The sequence below is a fragment of the Bos grunniens genome, chromosome 13 (genome assembly GCF_055505025.1).
Source record: "Bos grunniens cultivar Pamir isolate PY7600 chromosome 13, Bosgru_T2T1.0, whole genome shotgun sequence".
In the NCBI taxonomy this organism is placed as follows: domain Eukaryota; kingdom Metazoa; phylum Chordata; class Mammalia; order Artiodactyla; family Bovidae; genus Bos; species Bos grunniens.
In genome coordinates, this window is record NC_141177.1 from 28,677,215 (window position 1) to 28,695,527 (window position 18,313).

The 18,313-nt window shown below is 61.6% G+C and overlaps 1 protein-coding gene across 4 annotated transcripts; it reads right to left on the reverse strand.

Annotated features, from left to right (window-relative positions):
* Positions 1–668: 668 nt before the first annotated feature.
* Positions 669–15,449, reverse strand: RBBP8NL (RBBP8 N-terminal like). Of its 4 annotated transcripts, none has more exons than XM_086332797.1 (14): positions 15,326–15,449; positions 9,098–9,242; positions 8,011–8,053; positions 7,371–7,466; positions 6,954–7,066; positions 6,312–6,384; positions 5,875–6,005; positions 5,667–5,749; positions 5,235–5,401; positions 3,986–4,691; positions 3,597–3,723; positions 3,082–3,152; positions 2,862–2,988; positions 669–1,297 (listed from the first exon to the last, which is right to left on the reverse strand). In XM_086332797.1, exons 1-14 carry the CDS (start codon positions 15,341–15,343, stop codon positions 1,278–1,280), a joined length of 1,920 nt encoding a protein of 639 aa, XP_086188923.1. In that variant the 5' UTR covers positions 15,344–15,449; the 3' UTR covers positions 669–1,277. The 4 variants fall into 4 exon arrangements, with proteins under 4 accessions (XP_086188923.1, XP_086188921.1, XP_086188920.1 ...); XM_086332795.1 differs by having other exon boundaries at positions 5,661–5,749; XM_086332794.1 differs by having other exon boundaries at positions 5,661–5,779.
* Positions 15,450–18,313: the final 2,864 nt, after the last annotated feature.

The following is an 18,313-nucleotide window of genomic DNA, read 5'->3' on the forward strand; positions in this document are numbered from 1 at the left end:
TGCTGGGTCTACCTGGAGGCTGAAGACTGGGCACTCGCCATGAAATCTGCCACACAGCTCTGTGAATGCTCCCCATGCAATGTGCCAGACATGGCACACAAATTTCTCTCTGTTAGCGAGGAGAAGCCGGGTCAACATTGATGGATTAGGGCCCTGCTGGCCTGCTGTTCTAGTAGGAGGGCCCTGGCAGGTGGAGGGGGCAGGACCCACAAGCTGGTGGCTAATAGTTACACTGATGTCAGATGAGGAAGATAAAGGGGGATGGCTGTCATCTGGTTGTTGGCCCTCAGCTCCAAAACCATGCTGTCTGCTGCTGGATAATGGGGCTGGGCTCTGGGGTGGTCTCTCTTCTGCCAGCTGGCACCATGTCAAGCTTTGAGGTTGTTGCAGAGATAGCGGGGCAGGGGACAGAACACGGTCTTCCTGGTTCTGTGCGGGGCAGTGTCCTGGGTGAGCTTCCCTGTGGTTGTGCAGAGGGCTGACGGTTCAGTGGCGGGTGTGGGGCCAGGGACATAGAGGTGTCGATGAGAGGGTCTGCGTGGCGCCTGGCGCACATTCTGTTCCCGCAGCCCTCCCCAGAGGCTCCCCATCCCTGGACACTCAAGAGTCACCCACCCGGGGAAGGTGGAGGCCCGGCTGAAGCCCAACCCTGCCAGCTGCACACGCCATCCTTCCTTACACTTTATTCTCCCCATGCCCTGGGACCCCCATCTCTGCAGAGGTGTTGCACTGCCGCCTGCCGGCCTTCTTAGCTCTCACCGGGCAGCACATTTGTGGGACCTCCCGCAAGGGGGCGCCCGAGACCACTGCTTGGAGCTCGATACCCCGTCTGGAATGGGTAGCAAGGCATGCAGCCCCTGGGTCCAGGGTACTAGTGGAGTCTGGGTTGGTGGGAGGAGGGGCACTGCCCAGGAGGGCCTGCCCGTGCACAGCAGGGCTGGGGGCGGGGCTCGGCTGGAGCTTGAGCCATCTCGGTCTCCCAGGACCCTGCTCCCCACAAGGGAGCAGATGCTGGGGTGAGAGTGGTGGGTAAGATCGTTTCCGAGATGGAGGGGTTCAAAAGACCAATCGTCTTGGCCTTCACACCCCTGTGGATGTGGCAGGACCCAGTCCACTACCCTGCTCCCGGGGCTGTCTGCTTGGCTGGCAGTGGGGGTTGTCCTGGCTGCGGGCAATCAATCAGGTGGGGCGCATCACTGGGCAGGCTGGGATGCCCTGGTCTTTTCCCAGGTGCTGGTGCTGGGTGAGGGACTCCTGGCTCCCTGGTTCCTCCTTCCTCAGGTCGGCTTCTTGGAGGCTGTGGGAAGTGGACCAAGGTTAAGCTGGGAGGCACGGTAGTAACCTTGCGTGTCCTCTCTTACGGGGACACTGGGCTTTTGCCCAGGGCCTCGTGGGCAGTTTCTGGGAACACAGGAGCCCACACTGACAGTCAACCTGTTCCTGATGGCAGCGGATGCTGGACAGGGCGGCCTGATCGGAGGGGAGCCTTGGGAATTTGGTAGAAGGTGTGTGACCCTGGAATCCACCCAGCCCTGGGGCCTCCCCTGCGACCTTGCAGAGGGTCTGGGGCATCTGGATAAGCTAAGCTTATAGGGAAATGTTCTCAGAACACTTGGGATGTTGGCAGGTGCTTCCATGGGCCTACCTCTGGGGTCACAGAGAAAGGACATATGGTTCCTGGCACCCTTGCAGGTGAGACCTGCACGATGCTGGGCTTCAGGCGTGCCTCTGATGCGGAACCAGCTCTGGTTCTGGGTCAGATGGATCAGGTTGGCATCCTGACCCCGCGTAGCACCTCTGTGACCCTGGGCAAGTTGCCCCACCCTGAGCCCCCACTTTTGCATCTGTGAGACAGTGATGGCTAATCCCCGGGCAGGCCCATGAGGCCCAAAGGCAGTAACGACCGGATGCTCCTTGAGCCTCTCTCTCTATGGGCACACAACACAAGGGCGCTATTCTCACTTATCCCCCGTGAGGTGCTGAGGGTATGGGTGCCATCTGGGGAGCCCCTGCCTTGGTCTGGGTGGGCGGGCAAGGGGCTGGCTTGACTCCATGTGGAAGGTGGGGGCAGATGGGGTGCACCCCTGTGGACCCTGCCTGCCAGGACGTCTTCCAAAAGTGCCCAGCTGGCTGTGCTGTGAGGTCACACCAGCATGCTGGCCTCCTCCAGCGCTCGCCTGACAAACAGGCTGCGGTCACCTTCCCGGCAACAGTGGTGCACTGTGGCAGCCATGGCCCAGCCTGCGACACAGGCCTGCCTGGACAAACACCAGGCGGCGTGCAGCATCAGCTCAGGCGTTCAGAGGCTCTCGCGGGCGCCTGGAAACCCGGCCCGAGCTGCCACTGTGCCCGGAGCAGGAAGTGGGAGCCGTCCTTATACCCTCTGCCTGGGTGGAGAGGGAGCCCACAGGCACCACCCTTGGCAAAAGGGAGAGCAGCCCCCAGCCCCACATCGGGAACAAACACACCCATGCCTAGGAGGCAGCACCCTCTGCTGGGCCTCCTCCTTAAAAGTGGACAAGGTGGTCCAGGTGAGCTTGACCCCTCCCAGGTGGGGCTGTGAGAGGGGAAGGGTCTAGGACCACCAGGCCTGGGGCTGTTCGTGGCCCAGGATGCTCCTTCTCCCTTGAAGATGACACAACTGTCCTTGCCTGTGTCCCACTGCTGTCTCATATCGCCTCCTTTCTGGAGGGAGACAGGCTTGGGGTGAAGGGGCCAGCCCAGCAAGGAGGAAGTGGACTCGGGGTCTGCCCAGGCCTGACCCAGGCCCTCTTACAAGACTGCTCTGGGAGCAGCTCCGCGTAGCCAGAAAGGCTGTGGGTATCGGTGCTGCAACTGCCCCGCCCCCACCTGGGGCCTACCTTTGCTCCAGGAGTCTGAGGCCCGCTTCCTCTTCTGCGGGCCCCGTCCACACTCCTTGTCGCAGACACACCCGGGTCCCTCCCCTGGCGAGCTCTGTGTGGCCTCCGCCCTGGTGCTCAGGACCATCTGAAGAGTGGGGGTGTGGTCATGGTGAGGACCCCCCCAAGCCTGGGGCAGCCAGGGTGCCACCCCCCTACCCCAGTGTGTGGCAGCACTGACCTCACTGTCCGAGGTGTCTGGCTCGTCCAGCTCATCCGACTCCAGCTGTTGCCCATGGACTTTGCTGAGCTCTGCAGGACGCGGGGTGTGGGTCAGGCCAGGATGGTGGCCTGGGCATCTAGTAGAAGCCTAGGCCCCTAACCTGCCAGGCTGAGACCAGTGGCAACACCTCTGAAGCTGGGGAAACTGAGGCACAGAGAGCCCGAGTAACCTGCCCTGGGGTGGAATCCAAGCCCAAAGTTCCCTACACTCCTGCAGTGACCCCACCCACTGGGGTGCCCCTGGCTTAGTTGCTGGGTGACAGGGAACTCATCACCTGCCCTGAAGCCCCAGTTGCTAGGATGCTCTCCATTCACTTCCTGTGGTCAGAAACGTGCCCTCCCTGGGCCCCTCGCTCCACTCTGGGTCTGAAGGTGGGGAACCAAATCTGAGACCAGAGTTTGCTGGGTCAGGCCCTCCCTGCTCACTGTGGTTCCACTTCCATCGTGGAACACTTGCTGTGTTCGCATCCTCACCTGGGTGGCCGTCTCCACCAGGCCTTGGTGGGTAGGGGGGAAGTCTAGGCCTCCCTCTGTCCTCCTCTCCTGGCCCACTTGGAGAGGGCAGGCTGAGGTGGGGCCCTGGGGCAGAGTAGGGCGCGTCCTGGCGGGAAAGAAGGAAGAGACTTGAGCTCATGTAAGGCAACTTCCCTCTCTCTTCCCAACCCGGCCTCGGGCACAGCCTGTGGGAGCCCTGGACAGGACGGGACTGGAGGGTCAGCTGGCTCCCTGTGGCTTGTGACCTGGGCAGCAGGCTTTCCCTCCGCAACTGGCTGGTGGAGTGGAGCAGAGAAGAGAGGGCAGCCTGGGGCCCAGGTGCTCTGGGTGGGACACACAGAGCCCAGGAACCGGGCTTGGTCCCTCACCGGAGAAGATGGATGCTCTTCCGCCTCTGGCTCTTTGGCTTCCTGGGTGCCATTGCTGAGTCTCTGGGCTCCACACTGGGCAGGTGGTCCCACTCCCTGGGGTGGCTCAGGGCTGGGCGTGGGGACCTGTGGAGGGCTGAGTGACCCCGACTGGTTGGCAGGCTTGGGAGTGCTGGCCCGGCACCGACCCCTCTCTGAGAGGTCCAGGGGCTTGTCTGGGACATAGTCCTGTGTGGCTGTGCCCTCCTTCCCCTGGGGGCTGCCCGGGCCTGCAGGCTGTGGGTGCCTCCTTCTGGACAGGGTTTCCCTGGCCGCCTCGCCTTCAGGACCCTCGGAGTCTGAGTCGGCTGGTGGGGAAGGCGGCGTCCCTCTGGGCCCCCAAGGGCCCCTCAGCCGGGCACTGCCCACCCTGCCCTGTGCCCGCAGCTGCTGGGCCAGGAGCATGTGCAGTGCGCCTTCCAGCCGTGGGTTCCGCACGCCCACCAGGGCGCCCGGCAGGCCCAGCAGGCCCGAGGGCTCCTCCCAGGCCTCCGCCTCCCCAGCCTTGAGGCCCTGGGACTGGGGGCCGCTGGGGGCTGTGGCGGGGGCCGGGGGGCTGCCAAGGTGCAGGGTTAGATGCCGGTTCAGGAGGCAGAGGCGGTCGGCCTGGAGGGAGTGCTTCAGGGACTCGCAGGTCCTGGCAGAAGGCCGAGAGGCCTGCAGGAAGCTGTGGGGAAGGAGAAGCCTGGTGATTGTGGGGCATAGTCAGCCCCACTTCACAGGGAGGACTAGGGGTCCTGGGGGTAAGGCAGGTGCCCACGTGACACGGTGGGCAGTGGGGAAGGGAATGCCCGGGCCCCTGGGTGCCTGGTTTTAGAGTTGCCTGGGGCCTGGGGATCAGAGGAGGGAACTGGCCACTAAGGCCTCTCCCCCTTCTGGGCGTCAGCTGCCTGCCCAGTCCCCTGGAGCACCCTGCCCACCTGGTCACCCACCACAACCCCACCCCCACTCTCCTCAGACCACGATGAAAGGGGGTGCCCAGTCCCCATCTCCTCTGTCCACGAAACCCCACCCTGCCCTGGCCATTCAGATGTCCACGTGGGAACCATGCTGCAGGCAGGGGGAAGCCAAGCCAGGGAGAGCAGTTCTCCTGAAGGGACAAAGGGAGGGACTCCCTGCTGCTGGCCCCTGCCTTAAAGCTGGGACCAGAGGAGGAGACCAGGTGCCCAGCTGAGGGAGCTCCTGGTGGTGGTAGAGGGCGGGCACTCACCTGTCCAGAGGGAGGCTGTGCTCGCCAGGTGGGCTGGGTGGGCTGTTCCTGGTGGGCAGCAGTGGGGGCGTCCCATTGGTGGAGCCCTGGTCGGCGGAGCAGGCCCGGGACCCAGGCCGCACCACGGCGATTGTCCCATGCAGCTGGTTGGAGATGCGCTGGGGGTTCTGCACAGGGTAGGCGGGTCAGTCTGGGTGGGCTCGGCTGCTACCTTCTGCCCTTTTCTCTGTGCGACCTTGGGCAGGTCTCCCACCCACTCTGAGCCTTGCTTCCACCGTCATCGTGTGGAGCTCAGGACTCCCTGCTTGGCACGAGGATGGGCATGTTACCATGTGCATGTCACACAGCAGGGCTGGCAGTTCTGGCCTCCTCCTCGGGCTGCCCAGGAAGAGGGAGGAGTGGGTTCAGGGGTTCGGGGTCCCTCACCCTCACCATGTCCGGGGTCCGTGCCTCATGAAGATTGGGACTTGGGGAGATTTTGGCCATTGGTGATGTCCCGTACACCCCCGGCCTTTCTGTGGGAGGAGGGACAGAAGGGAGGACAGCTGCTGAGGGGTCAGCTCAGCCCCTGGCCCGAGGGTCCCTGGTCTCAGGCTGCTCAGCCCCCTGCCCCACACCCGCCTCTCCCATGGACCTGCACCTGCATGGCCATCCTCTGTCTCCTCGTGGCCTCCCAGTGGTTTCTCAGTGACGGCCTTCCGGGCGCCCAGGGAGGGGAGCAGCAGGGGTGATGGGGGGTCCGAGATGCCCTCCCTGAGCTGGGGCTTGGGTCTGTGGGGGGCAAATATGAGGCAGGTGAGGGGGCAGCATCCCAGAGACGATCAGAAAGGCCAGGGCACCCTCCTGGGGGCCAAGCCGCCTGTGTGGGAGACCCAGGTGACCAGGAAAGACATCATCGTGGGCTCACACCCGTGTCTGGGGGTGGCCCAAGCACCAGAGCTGCCATGGGTGCTGCGGCCCAGCTCTGCTTCTGGGGGGTCTTGTGCCTGCAGACCAGGGGAGGTCGCTATCTGTCCCAGGATGCTGGCCTGTGGGACCCCTCCCCCTGCACAAGTGCCTGGGGCTCCCCCCACTCACCCTGGGCCCTGAAGCCGCTTCACTTCCTCCTTCAAGGCGTCATTTTCCTCCTGCAGCCGCGTCAGCTCAGTGGCTGCAGAAGGCACTGGTTAGGAAGGACTTGGGGAGGGGAAGGGCGAGCGGGGTCCTCACGGCCCTGGGAGTCCCCCTGTCTTGGCCCAGCTGGGACTCCAGCACTTGGCTTGGGGCCTGGCATACAGCAGGAGCCCCATAGATGCTTGCTGCCTGAGTGGGTGGGTGGATGTTGAGTGAACAGCACCAGCCTGGAGGCTGTGAAAAGGGATGGCGCTCCCTAGCCTTGAGGGACCCCCCAGCCAAAGGAAAGGGGCTTGTGCTCATCAGCAGGACTCACGGAACCCAGGTCTCTGCGGGACCCTCCTTATCCTGAGAAGGAGGGAGCTGAGGCCTTGAGAGGGCAGGGACGCCCCGGCCCAGTGACTGAGCAGCAGGTGGCCTGTGGGGGCCAGTGGGGGGCTTTGCACCATCTGTCTGTGAATTGGGGTGCGGGTGTCCCTCCTCACAGTGCAGCCCTGGGTCACCTCCTCCCCTTTCCCCGAGACCCCTCGTTGGGCTGAGGAGGTGGGGGGTCGCCGGCCCCCACAGGAGGACGGGGTGCAGGACACGGGGCAGGGGGGCGCTCACTGAGGAGGAAGACGTGCTGCAGGTTCTGGAGGAGGGAGCTCTCGAACTCTTGCTGCTTCTTTCTGGCCAGCTCCTGGGTGACCATGCAGCGGTCACACAGCCCAGCCCGCAGCCTGTGGGGCGAGGAGGGATGGCGAGAGGCTGCTCTGAGAGGGAGGGGCCGGGATGCCGCGCCCCCCGCCCCAGTCCCAGGACCTGCCCTGCCTTTCCCCACCACGTTGCCCACCCTGTGGGCTAAGCATGCCACATGCTGTTGAGTTTGGGAAGGAACCTTGAAAAGTGCAGTTTACTTAAGGCTCTGAGAAGTCCTGCAGTGGCTGAGTTGACTCCAGAGTATCCCAGACTCATTCTCCACAGAACGCTCTGGTCTTCCTCCGTCCCTGCCCCCATTATGAGTGGGGTGTGAGGTGCCCCCACCTGTTCTCCAGCGCCCGCAGGTTCTCCTTCAGCGCCTTCTGCTGCTCCCTGAGCTGGTGGTTCTTGGCACAGAGCTCCTCCACCCTCTGGGCATCCCTGTGGGGGACAATCTGAAGTGGGGGGTCTGATCTACCCAGAGAGCTCTCTACTACCCACTGTTCTCTCCCTGGCCACCAGCCTAGGACTTCCTTGAGACTTGGGGCCTCTCAAGGGCAGTGCCAGCTCGCCCAAGTGTGAGCGTGTATGGCCTTGAGGACTCTGTCTCGTCCATGTGCCACCTGGCAGCGTTCTGTGAAGTGGGGACCTGGGGAGTCTGCCTGTGGGTCTCCAGGACTCACGTGGAGTCCCCCTGTTGATAGCTATTGTCCCAGAGGTGCCCTTCATGGATGCTCCTTGCCCATCCCCTTGGAGGGTCCCTGTTCACTCTGGTGGGCTTGGACTTTCCAGCCCCACTTCCTCCATCTCCTCGAGGCATGACCTTGGACCAGACTCCCCCCTACCCGCTATGCTGAGCTTCACTTTCTCCTGCATCACTGCTAGTGGCAGTGCCAGGGCCCTGGGGCTGCAGGGGAAGAGGGGAGATGAACCCTGGGGAGTCACTGCCCTTCCAGTCTCCTGGGCCAGTCCTGTCCTCACTCACCGGCACCTCTCTGAGTTCAGTTCCATAAGCTTGTTCTGTAGGCCTGAGGAGTGAGGAAAGGAGCAGAGGTCAGGCCCAGCTGGTCTGCCACCTCTACATGGAGCCGGGGCATTTCCTGTCCCTGTTTGTCTGGCAGAACCCTCTCCAGACGCCCGCCACCTGCCTGGGTCCCTGCACTGACTCCCTGAGGTCACCCCCTTGGAGGGCTCCCAGTCTGCACCTGCTGCCAGCTTCTGGTCAGTCTCCTGGCGGCCTGGGACCCCGGTCTGGGCCCAGCCTCTCCCCTCCCTTGTCTCTGGCTCTGGTGTCAGCTGGGGATGGGTCCCGGATGCTGGGAGTCACCAGTTACCCAGCCAAGGCCCGGGAGGGATGCTTTTTGGGTGCTGCCAATGGGCCCCCAAGGGAGACCCCAGCACAACCCCTCCTCCCCTCCCATCATGGTCTGGCTTGGGTCCTAGGCTAGCCCAAGCAGTCCCCGCCCCTCCGCGTCTCTGGGCCTTTGATGTGGGAGGGGGAGTGAGCACTGTCAGAAATGTCAGGGGAGGGTCTGGTCCAGGCACTGAGGGAGTGAATGGAGCAGGTGGCTGCAGTCCTGTTGCTGGTGGGGAAACTGGACAGACATGCGTGCCAGGGCAGAGCTTAGCCTGGGGTTCTGGAAGGGGCAGAGGGATTTTAGCTCAGCACCCGGAACGCTCCAGACAAGCCTCCGGAGCCTTGGGCTCCATTCCTACAAGGAAAGTAGGTAACCTCCCTTCTGGGGGACAAGGAGGCCCCCACCTGGGGCAAGGGGCTGGTTTTGGCTTTAGTGTCTCAGCTGTCTGTGGCCAGGCTGGTCTTTTATTTCTGCTCTGATGTGAACTGACCATTTGGGGGCCACCCCTCCAGTGCTGCACTTGGGTGTTGGTCTAAGGCTGGGTGCCTGGCCACAATGCAGCTCTGGGCTCTGGGTCAGGACTCCTTTTCTGGGCCTGCAAGTCATGGTCCTGGTTTTGGCGAGAATTGGAGGCAACATGTGGGAGTCCCCTGGCCTGAACTTGGCTCTTAGACTGCTGTCCAGTTGAGAGTTTGTCCTCCCCAAGGTACTCACCCATGACCTCATTCTCATGGACTTCCTTCAGTCTGTTTAGTGACTCTGTGAAGCTCTCCATGGCTCCCGTGGCCCTGGCCCTGGGTCCTCTGTGCTCCAGGTGTGGGGAAGGCCCCTTGGCCTCTACTGGCCCTCTGTTTCCAGCCTGTGGAGCAGGAAGCCGTAGGACAGTCACATTGGCTCAGGAGGGGTCTGTGGGCTGCAGGGTGCAGGAGGTAGGTGTGGGAGTCCTGTCCTGTGACCACCCACTGGGTCCTGTCCACGCCTAAGGGGGGCATGTATGTCCATCCTGTAGGGATGGGACATTCTCACTTCATCTCAACTCCCTAATCCAGTCTTCACAGCAAAGCAGATGGCCTGAGGGGACCAGCTCCCACTTGGTGCTGGGACCATGAGGGTGCACGTGACCTATGATGAAGCCCCAGACTGGAGACGCCCAAGCCGGCCGACAGCTGGCGGGTCAGTAAGCCAGGGTTTGTTCAGCCAGTGGGAAAGCTCTCTCAGGAGGGTCCAGGTGCCCACAGTGGCATGGATGGCCCCGTGGGGCCTCGGTGGGGACTTTGGGGATTGGCTGGCTATTTTCTCTGTAGGAACTGGTGGCTGTGCACAGGCAGAAGTCCACCTAGCCGCCCCTCATGGCCTGGGCCCTTTTTCCTGCCTGTGTTTCACCTCCACGAAGCGTTTGCTAAAACTTAAAAGGTTGTGGGAGTGAGAATCCAAGCTGGGAGCAAGATAACCTTGCCCGTTGTGTGACTGCCGTGAGCTCTGGCCCCTCTGAGCAGCACTTTCTTCCCTTTGGTAGTGGCCACAGGGCCCGTCCAGTGGGCCTGGTGAGTATCTCTCGGGTCCCACAAGGTCCAGCTCAGAGCCGGGAGTGAGCCTGGGGCTCAGCCCCGAATCAGATTCCTCACTGTGGTGCCAGGCGCCACCCTCCTCCGGGTGAGAGCCCCTCAGTCCTGGTGGCACACCTCTGGTGGTGGGTACCACAGGCCACCATTGCTCTGTGGCACTGTCTGTCACCCAGTGAGAGTCAGACCCACAGCTCATAGCCAGGTCAGCAGCGATGCCACCAGCCCAGACCCATGCCATCATCACCTCCAGGCCAGGGGGAGGGAGCCCTGGGGTCCCCTGGCTTTGCGTCTGCACATGCCCAGAACCTCACTTTCCCTCCTTCACAGAGCCTGCCTCGGCCCAGGCCACCACCAACCGGCGCAGTGCTCCACCACCCCAGGAGGGCCTCTTCACAAACCCTGGAAACCTCTGCCCAAAGACCCCTTCGGCCTTGCCCGAGGCCACATGCAGCCCCCTCCTCCGCTCCTCACTGAAGGAGGTGTGTGGTCTCACTTGCGTTCAGAGACCGGAGTGTTTGCATCAGCAGTCCCCAGACTGGAAACCCTCCAGCGCCTGCTGGTAGTGTCCAGCGGTGGCAGGAGAGATGACGATCCAGGGCTGTTACGGTTTGCTTCCGAGACACAGCAGAGTAGGGGCCAGCGCACTGCAGGAGTCATGCACAGGAAGTGTAGAAGAGGCACAGCTGCTCTGGGCTCTCTGAAGCTGGATGGTGGGTGCCCTGGCAGTGGGACCGCCAACTGAGGGGGGCAGGCCCTGTGACCCCAAGATAAGCCAGGCCGGGGCAAGCACTCACTGTCCTGGAGCTTTCCAAGAGGACTTGACAAGGGGGCTGGCTCTCAGCTGGGTCCTCAAACCCCAGGCTCAGCAAGAGGACAGAGAATGGTCCTGTGTCTCACAGTGGCCACCAGAGCCCACAGGCAGGGATGTGCTAGACGGATGGAGTGACAGGAAGGTGGGGCTCTCCAAACTCGTTTTAGACATGCCTGGCCTCTGGGACACTCCCAAGAGATGGCCAGGGAAGAGGGGGAGGTCTCTGCCTACTGACTGTGTGTTGGGTGGGTGAGGGCTCTGGGAATGAGAGGAGCTTGGTGGGGTTCCCTTCCTTGAGGCTGGAAGCCAGAGGGGTGTCCTGGCAGGTTAGGGGACAAGATGCTGAATTGCAGAGGGTGGGGGAGACCAGGGCTGTAGTAGGGTGTACATGATAATTGGGCCTCACATCCTGAGCCCATCTAACCCTGACCACACTGCAAGGAGCCCACTTTCCAGATGGGGAAGCTGAGGCCCAAAGACATCAGGTCATGCTCCCTGGCTGCCCAGTGGGAAGCGGGAGTCGGGGCTTGACTTCTCCCTGGGGCTGAGGATATGTCCTTGCCCTCTGTGGACCAGGGATGTGCTCCAGGTGGCCCTGCTCTGCTGGCTCTCCCATCTTCATCTGGTGGTGGGAGAGGGGACTGTGGGAGGAGCTCTCCTCGGCTCAGGCTCCCTGCAGGGGGAGGTGGGCCAGCTGGGGAGGGCCAAGCCATTGTGCCTGAAATTCCACCCAGACCTGCCTGACAGGCTGTTCTTCCCTATCAGCGTCTACCACGGGCCCTGGGCTGGGCCAACACCCATGAAGGAGCCGCCCCTGGGAGCCTGCGGTGCCCCAGGCCCAGGAGAGGCTCTGCGGTTGGGCGCAGGTCCGAGTGAGAGGCCGACATTGTTCCTAATGACAGCACTGTGGTGTGGAGCCAGGTGGATAAGGGCCCAGACACCCTCCTCTGTCTGGGTACCCCAGGCTCCTCTCTATTCCAAACCGCCCAAAGACCCCACCTGGCTGCCCCTCTGGGGTCTCTGATGGGCAGGGGGCAGCATGGACACAGACCCGGGGCCAGGCACGGGCAGCACAGCTGGAAGGTGTATTCTGCTGGGAGCTTCACATCTCCCAGGGATGACCAGGGCTGTCCAGCCACTGGCAACAGTGCCATGGGGGTGGTGTGGCTCCCCTGGGCCGGCAGGTGACAGAGGGCGTTTGGCCAAGGAGAAGAGGACAGTCAGTCTCCTGGGGCAGCCCTTGACCCAGCCCCCACCCTCAAAGTGCAGGGGGGGTTGGGTCCAAGGAAGCAGCGGAGGGATGAGGAGGTGGGTCCCCAGCTGACAGGAATTTGGTGGTTGTGGGTAGGAAGAACCTCAGCTGTAAAAGCGCATGTGGGGTCTTCCCTGGTAGCTCAGTTCATAAGAATCCACCTGCCAGTGCAGGAGACACAAGTTCGAGCCCTGGTCCAGGAAGATCCCACGTGCCGTGGAGCAACTAAGCCACACTACGGAGTCTGTGCTCTAGAGCCTGGGAGCCGCAACTACTGAAGCCCGCCTGCCTGCAGCCTGTGCTCCTCAACAAGAGAAGCTACTGCAATGAAAAGCTCGCGCATCACAACTAGAGAGCAGCCGCATTTGCCAAAACTAGAGAAGAGCCTGTGCAGCAACAAAGACCCAGTGCAGACAGAAACAAGTAAATGAACATAAATGAAATTATTTTTAAAAGGTGCATGTGGTCTCGGCCCGAGGACGGTGGGCCAGCCCTCCCTGGGGGCCTCCCTGGTGTTTGCCAGGTGTGCTGAGAGCCACTAAGGGGAGAGGCGTTGAGGGGCTCAGGGAACTCAAGGCAGGAGGGCTCCCCCCAGGCCTGGGGTGGGGGCTACAGTGGCGTCAGGAGGAGGGAGCAGGTTATGGGGTGGGGTCTTGGCTGCTGCCTTTGGGCCTGGGGGCCCTGGGCACTGGAGAGGGTGGCCCGAGTTGCCCACTGTGGGGGCTGGGGGTGGTGGTACTGGAAGAGGAGACCTGAGGGCTGCTCCTCAAGGGTCCAGGGTCACTCCTACTCCTGCTCTGGACACCCAGGCTGGAAGATCTCTGCTGAGTGGAGCCTCAGAAGCTGCAGGTTGGAGGGCAGGGCAGGGGTCAGGCACACTGGTGACGCTGTGCACCTGCCACTCACCTGGGCAAGGTCAGCCTGCGCAGTGAGCCCTGGCCTGCCTGGAGCCTCTGTAGACGGGACTAGTGTGTCCCCAGAGCCTGAGTCCCTCATCTGAGGTAACCGCGCCGCCACCTCAGGTTGTTGTGGGCGTGTCCCACCAAATACGTCTGTCCAGACGATGCCTTCCGGGTGATGTGTGTACTCAGCCCAGGGCCCAGCAGGCACTCAGCTAACTGCAGATGGAGACCCTGCATCCATCCCATGCAGCAGTCCCTGCAGGGAGCCCCAGGGGTCCAGCAGGGCTCCTTACAGGAGCCCAAGTTCAAGTGCCACCAAGGCCCTCTACAGGAGGACAAGAACACCCCTGAGTTCAGAGCAGAGTCTCAGATGCCAGCATTGATGATACACACTCGTGCCCTGCATGGACACTCAGGGACCACTGTGTCTTCGTGGCCGTGTCTCAGGGAAATGCCCCTGCCACCATGAAGACAGAAGGCCACCAGAGCTCCAGCTGTCGCCCTGGTCTGGGTGCTGCCCACTGAGCCACAAAGCCTTGGTGGAGAGTTTCTTGCCCGGCTCCTGGGCCAGCCGGCAGGGCCCTGGCCACTTTCTCTTGTTGGGGCCTCTTCTCCAGCATGCCCTCTGGTCCAGGAGCCCCAGGGCCCCACTTCTGCGCCTTCTCTGCAGTTGATCCCTCCACCCACCTGCGAGTAACACGATGACAATGGTGCAGCGATAACCACAGCAATGGCCCTTGTTCCCTGGGCATCCGCTGAGCCGAGCACCAGGCCAGGGCTCTCTGCGCTGTGTAGCGCCCACTGCAGGTCTCCTACCATGTCCCAGAGTGACCCAGGGATGCTCCGCCTGCCCGTCACCAGGGGCCTCCAGAGGCTGGGCACACCATCCAAGCCCTTTCCATGTCCCCACACAGATCTTTACGGAGCACCTGCTGTGTGCCCTGGCTCAGCCCACGGGTGTGATTGGAGCTCACCCTGCCTTCTGGCACTCACTGACCCATTCTACAGACTCAGGGACAGGTGAGAAGCAGGTCAGAGACTCCGGTGGTGGCTCCCTACGCCCCACGTGGTGAGGGAGAAGCCCCTTCTCCGGTCACCTTAGCTGAGTCTCTCTCCCACTGTGTCTCAGTGTCCTGGGCCACAAAACGATGGCAGTGCCCTAGCCCAGCTCCTGGAGACTGAGGAGTCTGCACCCCTTGGGCTGCCGGGTCTCCTCCATGTGGCAGGCATCCAGTGCCCGTTGACTGCAGGTGGTCAGGGGCCAGCCTGCCAGCCCCCACATCCAGGCATCTGGCAGGAACGTCTCATGTAGTCAGTCCCTGGGCTCACGTTGCCTGTGGAGTGGCCATGACAGCCCTCACTGTGCAGATGAAGGTTCTATGGCCCCGAGAGATGGCACTAGTCCACAGTCACCAGCTCGCAAGGGACATGGCCAGTGCAGCCTCCTGCAACCTCCTGGGCCAGCTCAGATGGCAGGTCCTGAGAGGTGCCATTGCCTGGATGGTTTCTAGCATCACCAGACACGTAGACCCATGACACATGTGCATACATATGTGATGCCCACACGTGCAGACACAACGGTATCCTAACAACATCCCAACAACTACTGCATGAGAGAAAAGTGTGCACATGCGTGCACTCCCCCCACTGCACGTGGCACTGCGCAGGACGGGGGAAAGCTGCTTGCACGTGTGCGCCCATACTCGAGTATTGCATGAGCGTGTGCACACATGCACAGAGGCACAAGGCAGGTGTGCACTTGCTCAGCAAGGCCGAGGTGTCGCTGGTGGCTCAGATAACAGCGGGCCCTGCAACCTGATTCCTCAAGGATGGGCCGGCCCAGGGCCACTGCGACTTCTCAGCCGCCTCCCTGAGGCCTCGCGGGGGGAGGCTGAGCAGGACCGAGGCCTGGGAGCCTTTTGTCACTGCTTCCCAGGGGACACCAAACTGAGGGCAGCTGATGTCCTACAGTGGCAGTGGCCTGCAGGGAGCCATGGCTGGTTGCACCACGTTCCAGCCCTCATTCCCCAGCTGCAGCCTGTCTGAGGATCCAGGCGGTGAGGCCGGACCAGGATGAAGTGCCAGGCCCCCGGCCTGTTTCCAGTGTCCCCAGAAGACCCAGGGACTTCCCAGCACAGCAGTGCCAACCCCAGCCTTCCAAGCCTTGGCTCCCCCAGCCTGTCTGCCCAGGAAGCTTGCTGCAGCTTGTGCTCCCACTCAGTCCCCTGGACCGTGTACCCCAGAGCAGGTGCTGCGGCCACCACTCCAGCCTGGCCCTTCCTCCAGCCCCCACGAGCAGGGGCTGGTTCTCCGCTTGGTAGCTAGCACCCCACAGTGACCCCAGATCTTGTGCCCCTTCCCCTGCCCCCAACTACTAAAGCCACTGGGGCCCCGGGGCCCCCAGGTACTCACATGGTCCCGTGTCCGCATCGACCTCCGGGGACCTCCGCTCTGCTCTGGGACGCTCCCGCCTGAGAGATGGAAACCAGCACTATGAACTTGCTTGGGAACAAGACATAATTTTGGTCAAACCCGCTTGACAGGTTTTTGATTCCCCTGGCCAGGAGCAGAGAGGAGGCAGAGCCGGCCCAAAGCCACCCAACAGGTTCTGCCATCGCACAGAAAGTGGCAGAACGGGTCGGGTCTGACCCTCACAGAGAGAGGATTGTTTCTCCATGATCTCCGCACGGCCTGGGCCTCTGGCTGGAGCCGGGCAGTTTGCAAGGAGAATCCAGAGCCTGGAAGTGGACGTGAGGGGCAGGGCAGGGGCAGATTGTAGGGGAGCTGGGGGAGGAAGGACCGTTCTCACCTCCGGGTGGAGGAGAGCAGAGAGCCTCTCCCCTGGCTCCCGTGGACTGAGCTGTCCTGCCTCAGTTTCCTTGTCTGTAAATTGGGGATGATGACCACAGGCCTGCCTCTATTGGAGCTCTGGAGATGGAATCTAGATGTGGGGTTGGCAGTGGCCCTGCTGGGTTGGGGCCCCTGCCTTTCACTGGCTCCTCTAGCCCCCACTAGAGAACAGGCAGGTGGCCTAGGCGGGTGGGCATCTAGGGTCTCAGGGCGGCCTGGGGTGCCCTGTGGGGCTGGGCCAGGGGCCACCACCATGGGCACAGGAGCAGCCGGGCATTGCAGTTTTCCGTGTTTGTCCTCCGCTCGCGACACTGTGGCTGCACTCATGCAGAAAAGAGCTGGCCCAAGGGCCACAGCCACCCCATACTCTTCCCCCTCGGCTCCCCCCTGCTTCCTCCACAAGCCCCCACCCTGTACTCCCTCACCCTGACCCACCTTAAGCTACACCCAAATTCCTACCCCCAACTCTGCACATGAGCCCTCCCTTGGGGTACCTGAGAGAAACCCAGGGAGTTCTCAGGGCTCCATGGGGGAGGACCCGGGCTCTAGGCCAGCTGCCCTGGTGAGGTCCCAGGAGGCACTTCCTGCTCCTTGGTGAGGCCCCTGCCGGCTGCCCCCCAACCCCACCCCAGGCTTTCAGGGGAGCAGTGGCCTATTGGGCACCCCCAGGCTCTAGCCTGCCGGGAGCTTTGCAGATGCCTCCTGGCTGGGCCCCTGGGGGAGGTGTCTGCATGCTGTGGGGCCCTTGGCGTGTGCCCTGCACAAGGGGGTGGACACGGTGAGCGTGGCGCAGCCTGGCCTGTGGGGACCGTGTGCGTGTGTGCGCTCACGCCTCAGCTTGTCTCTTCACATGTTTGGTGTGCTCTTGTTGTGTGAGTGGTGTGCTATGTTCAAGGTTGGGGTTGTAGATGTGAGGGTGGGCTGTGTGGCTTTGGCTTTGTGTGCCTGTGTCTGGGTGTCCCCACGGGGAGGGCAGAGGCAGGGACAGGGTTGACCCTCAAAGCAGCCAGGGTCAGCCCAATTGAGCCCTGCCCCCCTCCCTCCGCCTCAGCCAGTTTTGAGCCCCAACTCTGCCCCTTGAGAGCTGGCTCACCTTGGGCCAGTCACCCCACCTCTCTGAGCCATGGCCTCATGATGGCGGCTGGACCAGGGTCTGCCCCAGGAGGTGCTCACTGTGCTTGTCAGTGGCTTGGGCGTGGGCTCCAACTGGACCATGTTAGTAGTTGAACGAAAGCTCTAGTTCCCCATAAAGGGAAATTCAGAGCCATCCCGCAACCCAGGGATCCGAGGTCCCTGCAGCACTGTCTCCATGTCTCTAGCAACGCACCGTGCATCGACGGTAAGTGGATGAACCATCCACAAGCCATCCACACCTCTTTGGGAGGAGAGGACCTCTGACACCCCAGCGATGCAGTGAATGTCAGGCATCCCCCTGGGGGAGGGCAGCTCAGGAGGGGACGCTAGCAGACTCCAGGAGGAGAGCGCCCGGAGAGGGAACAGCCAGAGGCAGTGGGAAACTGCCAGGGTCCGGGATCAGGTGAACAAAGGGTGGCAGAAACTTCCTAGGGTGAGGGCATGTTCTATACGGCATTGTGGTGGTTGGTATTACAGGGGAGTGCCTGTTTGGCAAAACCCATCAACTTACACTTTAAAAGTGTGAATTTTGTTTTATGCAAATTATACCCCAATAAAGTTTTTTAAAAATTAATACGCTAGAGTAGTTTTAGGCTCACAACAAAACGAAGGAAGTACGGAGATTCCCCATATGCCCCCTGTGCTGCCCCTGCCCCACCCCCACCCCTGTTATCCAACCCCCACCAGATGGTGCATTTGTTACAACTGATGAACTTGCACTGACATGTCATCACCACTCAGGGTCCACAGTCCACATCAGGGCGGACTGTTGTGTTGTACATTCTTCGGGTTTGGGCAAACATATCATGACATGTATCCACCATTATAGCATCATACAGATACAGAAAATACAGAGTATTTTCACTGCCCTAAAAATCCTCTGCGCTCCACCTATTCATCCCTCCCTCCCCCCCATCCCCGGCCACCCCTGATCTTTTCACTGCCTCCATAGTTCTGCCTTTCCCAGAGTGTCACAGAGCTGGAGTCACACAGTCTTCAGCCTTCTCAGGTTGCCTTCTTTGACTTCGTAACACTCACTTATATTCCTCTATGTCTTTCCATGCCTTGATAGCTCATTTCTTTCTCATGCCATTCAATTGAATATTATTCAATACTCCACCGTCTGCATGCATCACAGTGTGTTTGTCCATCACCTGCTGAAGGACATCTTGATTGCATCCAACCTGAGGCAATTATGAATATGGCTGCTATAAACATCCACGTGCAAGTTTTGGTGTGGACTCAACTTTCAACTTCTTTGGGTAAATAGAAGGAGCATGATTGCTGGATGGTATGGATAGTCAGAGCATGTTTAGTTTAATAAGAATGAAGTTGATTTTGAGAAAGCTGAAATGCTCTCTAGGACACGCAGGCTTGCTGTTCTCCCAGCCCTGTACCCCCCACCCCCATTCCTGA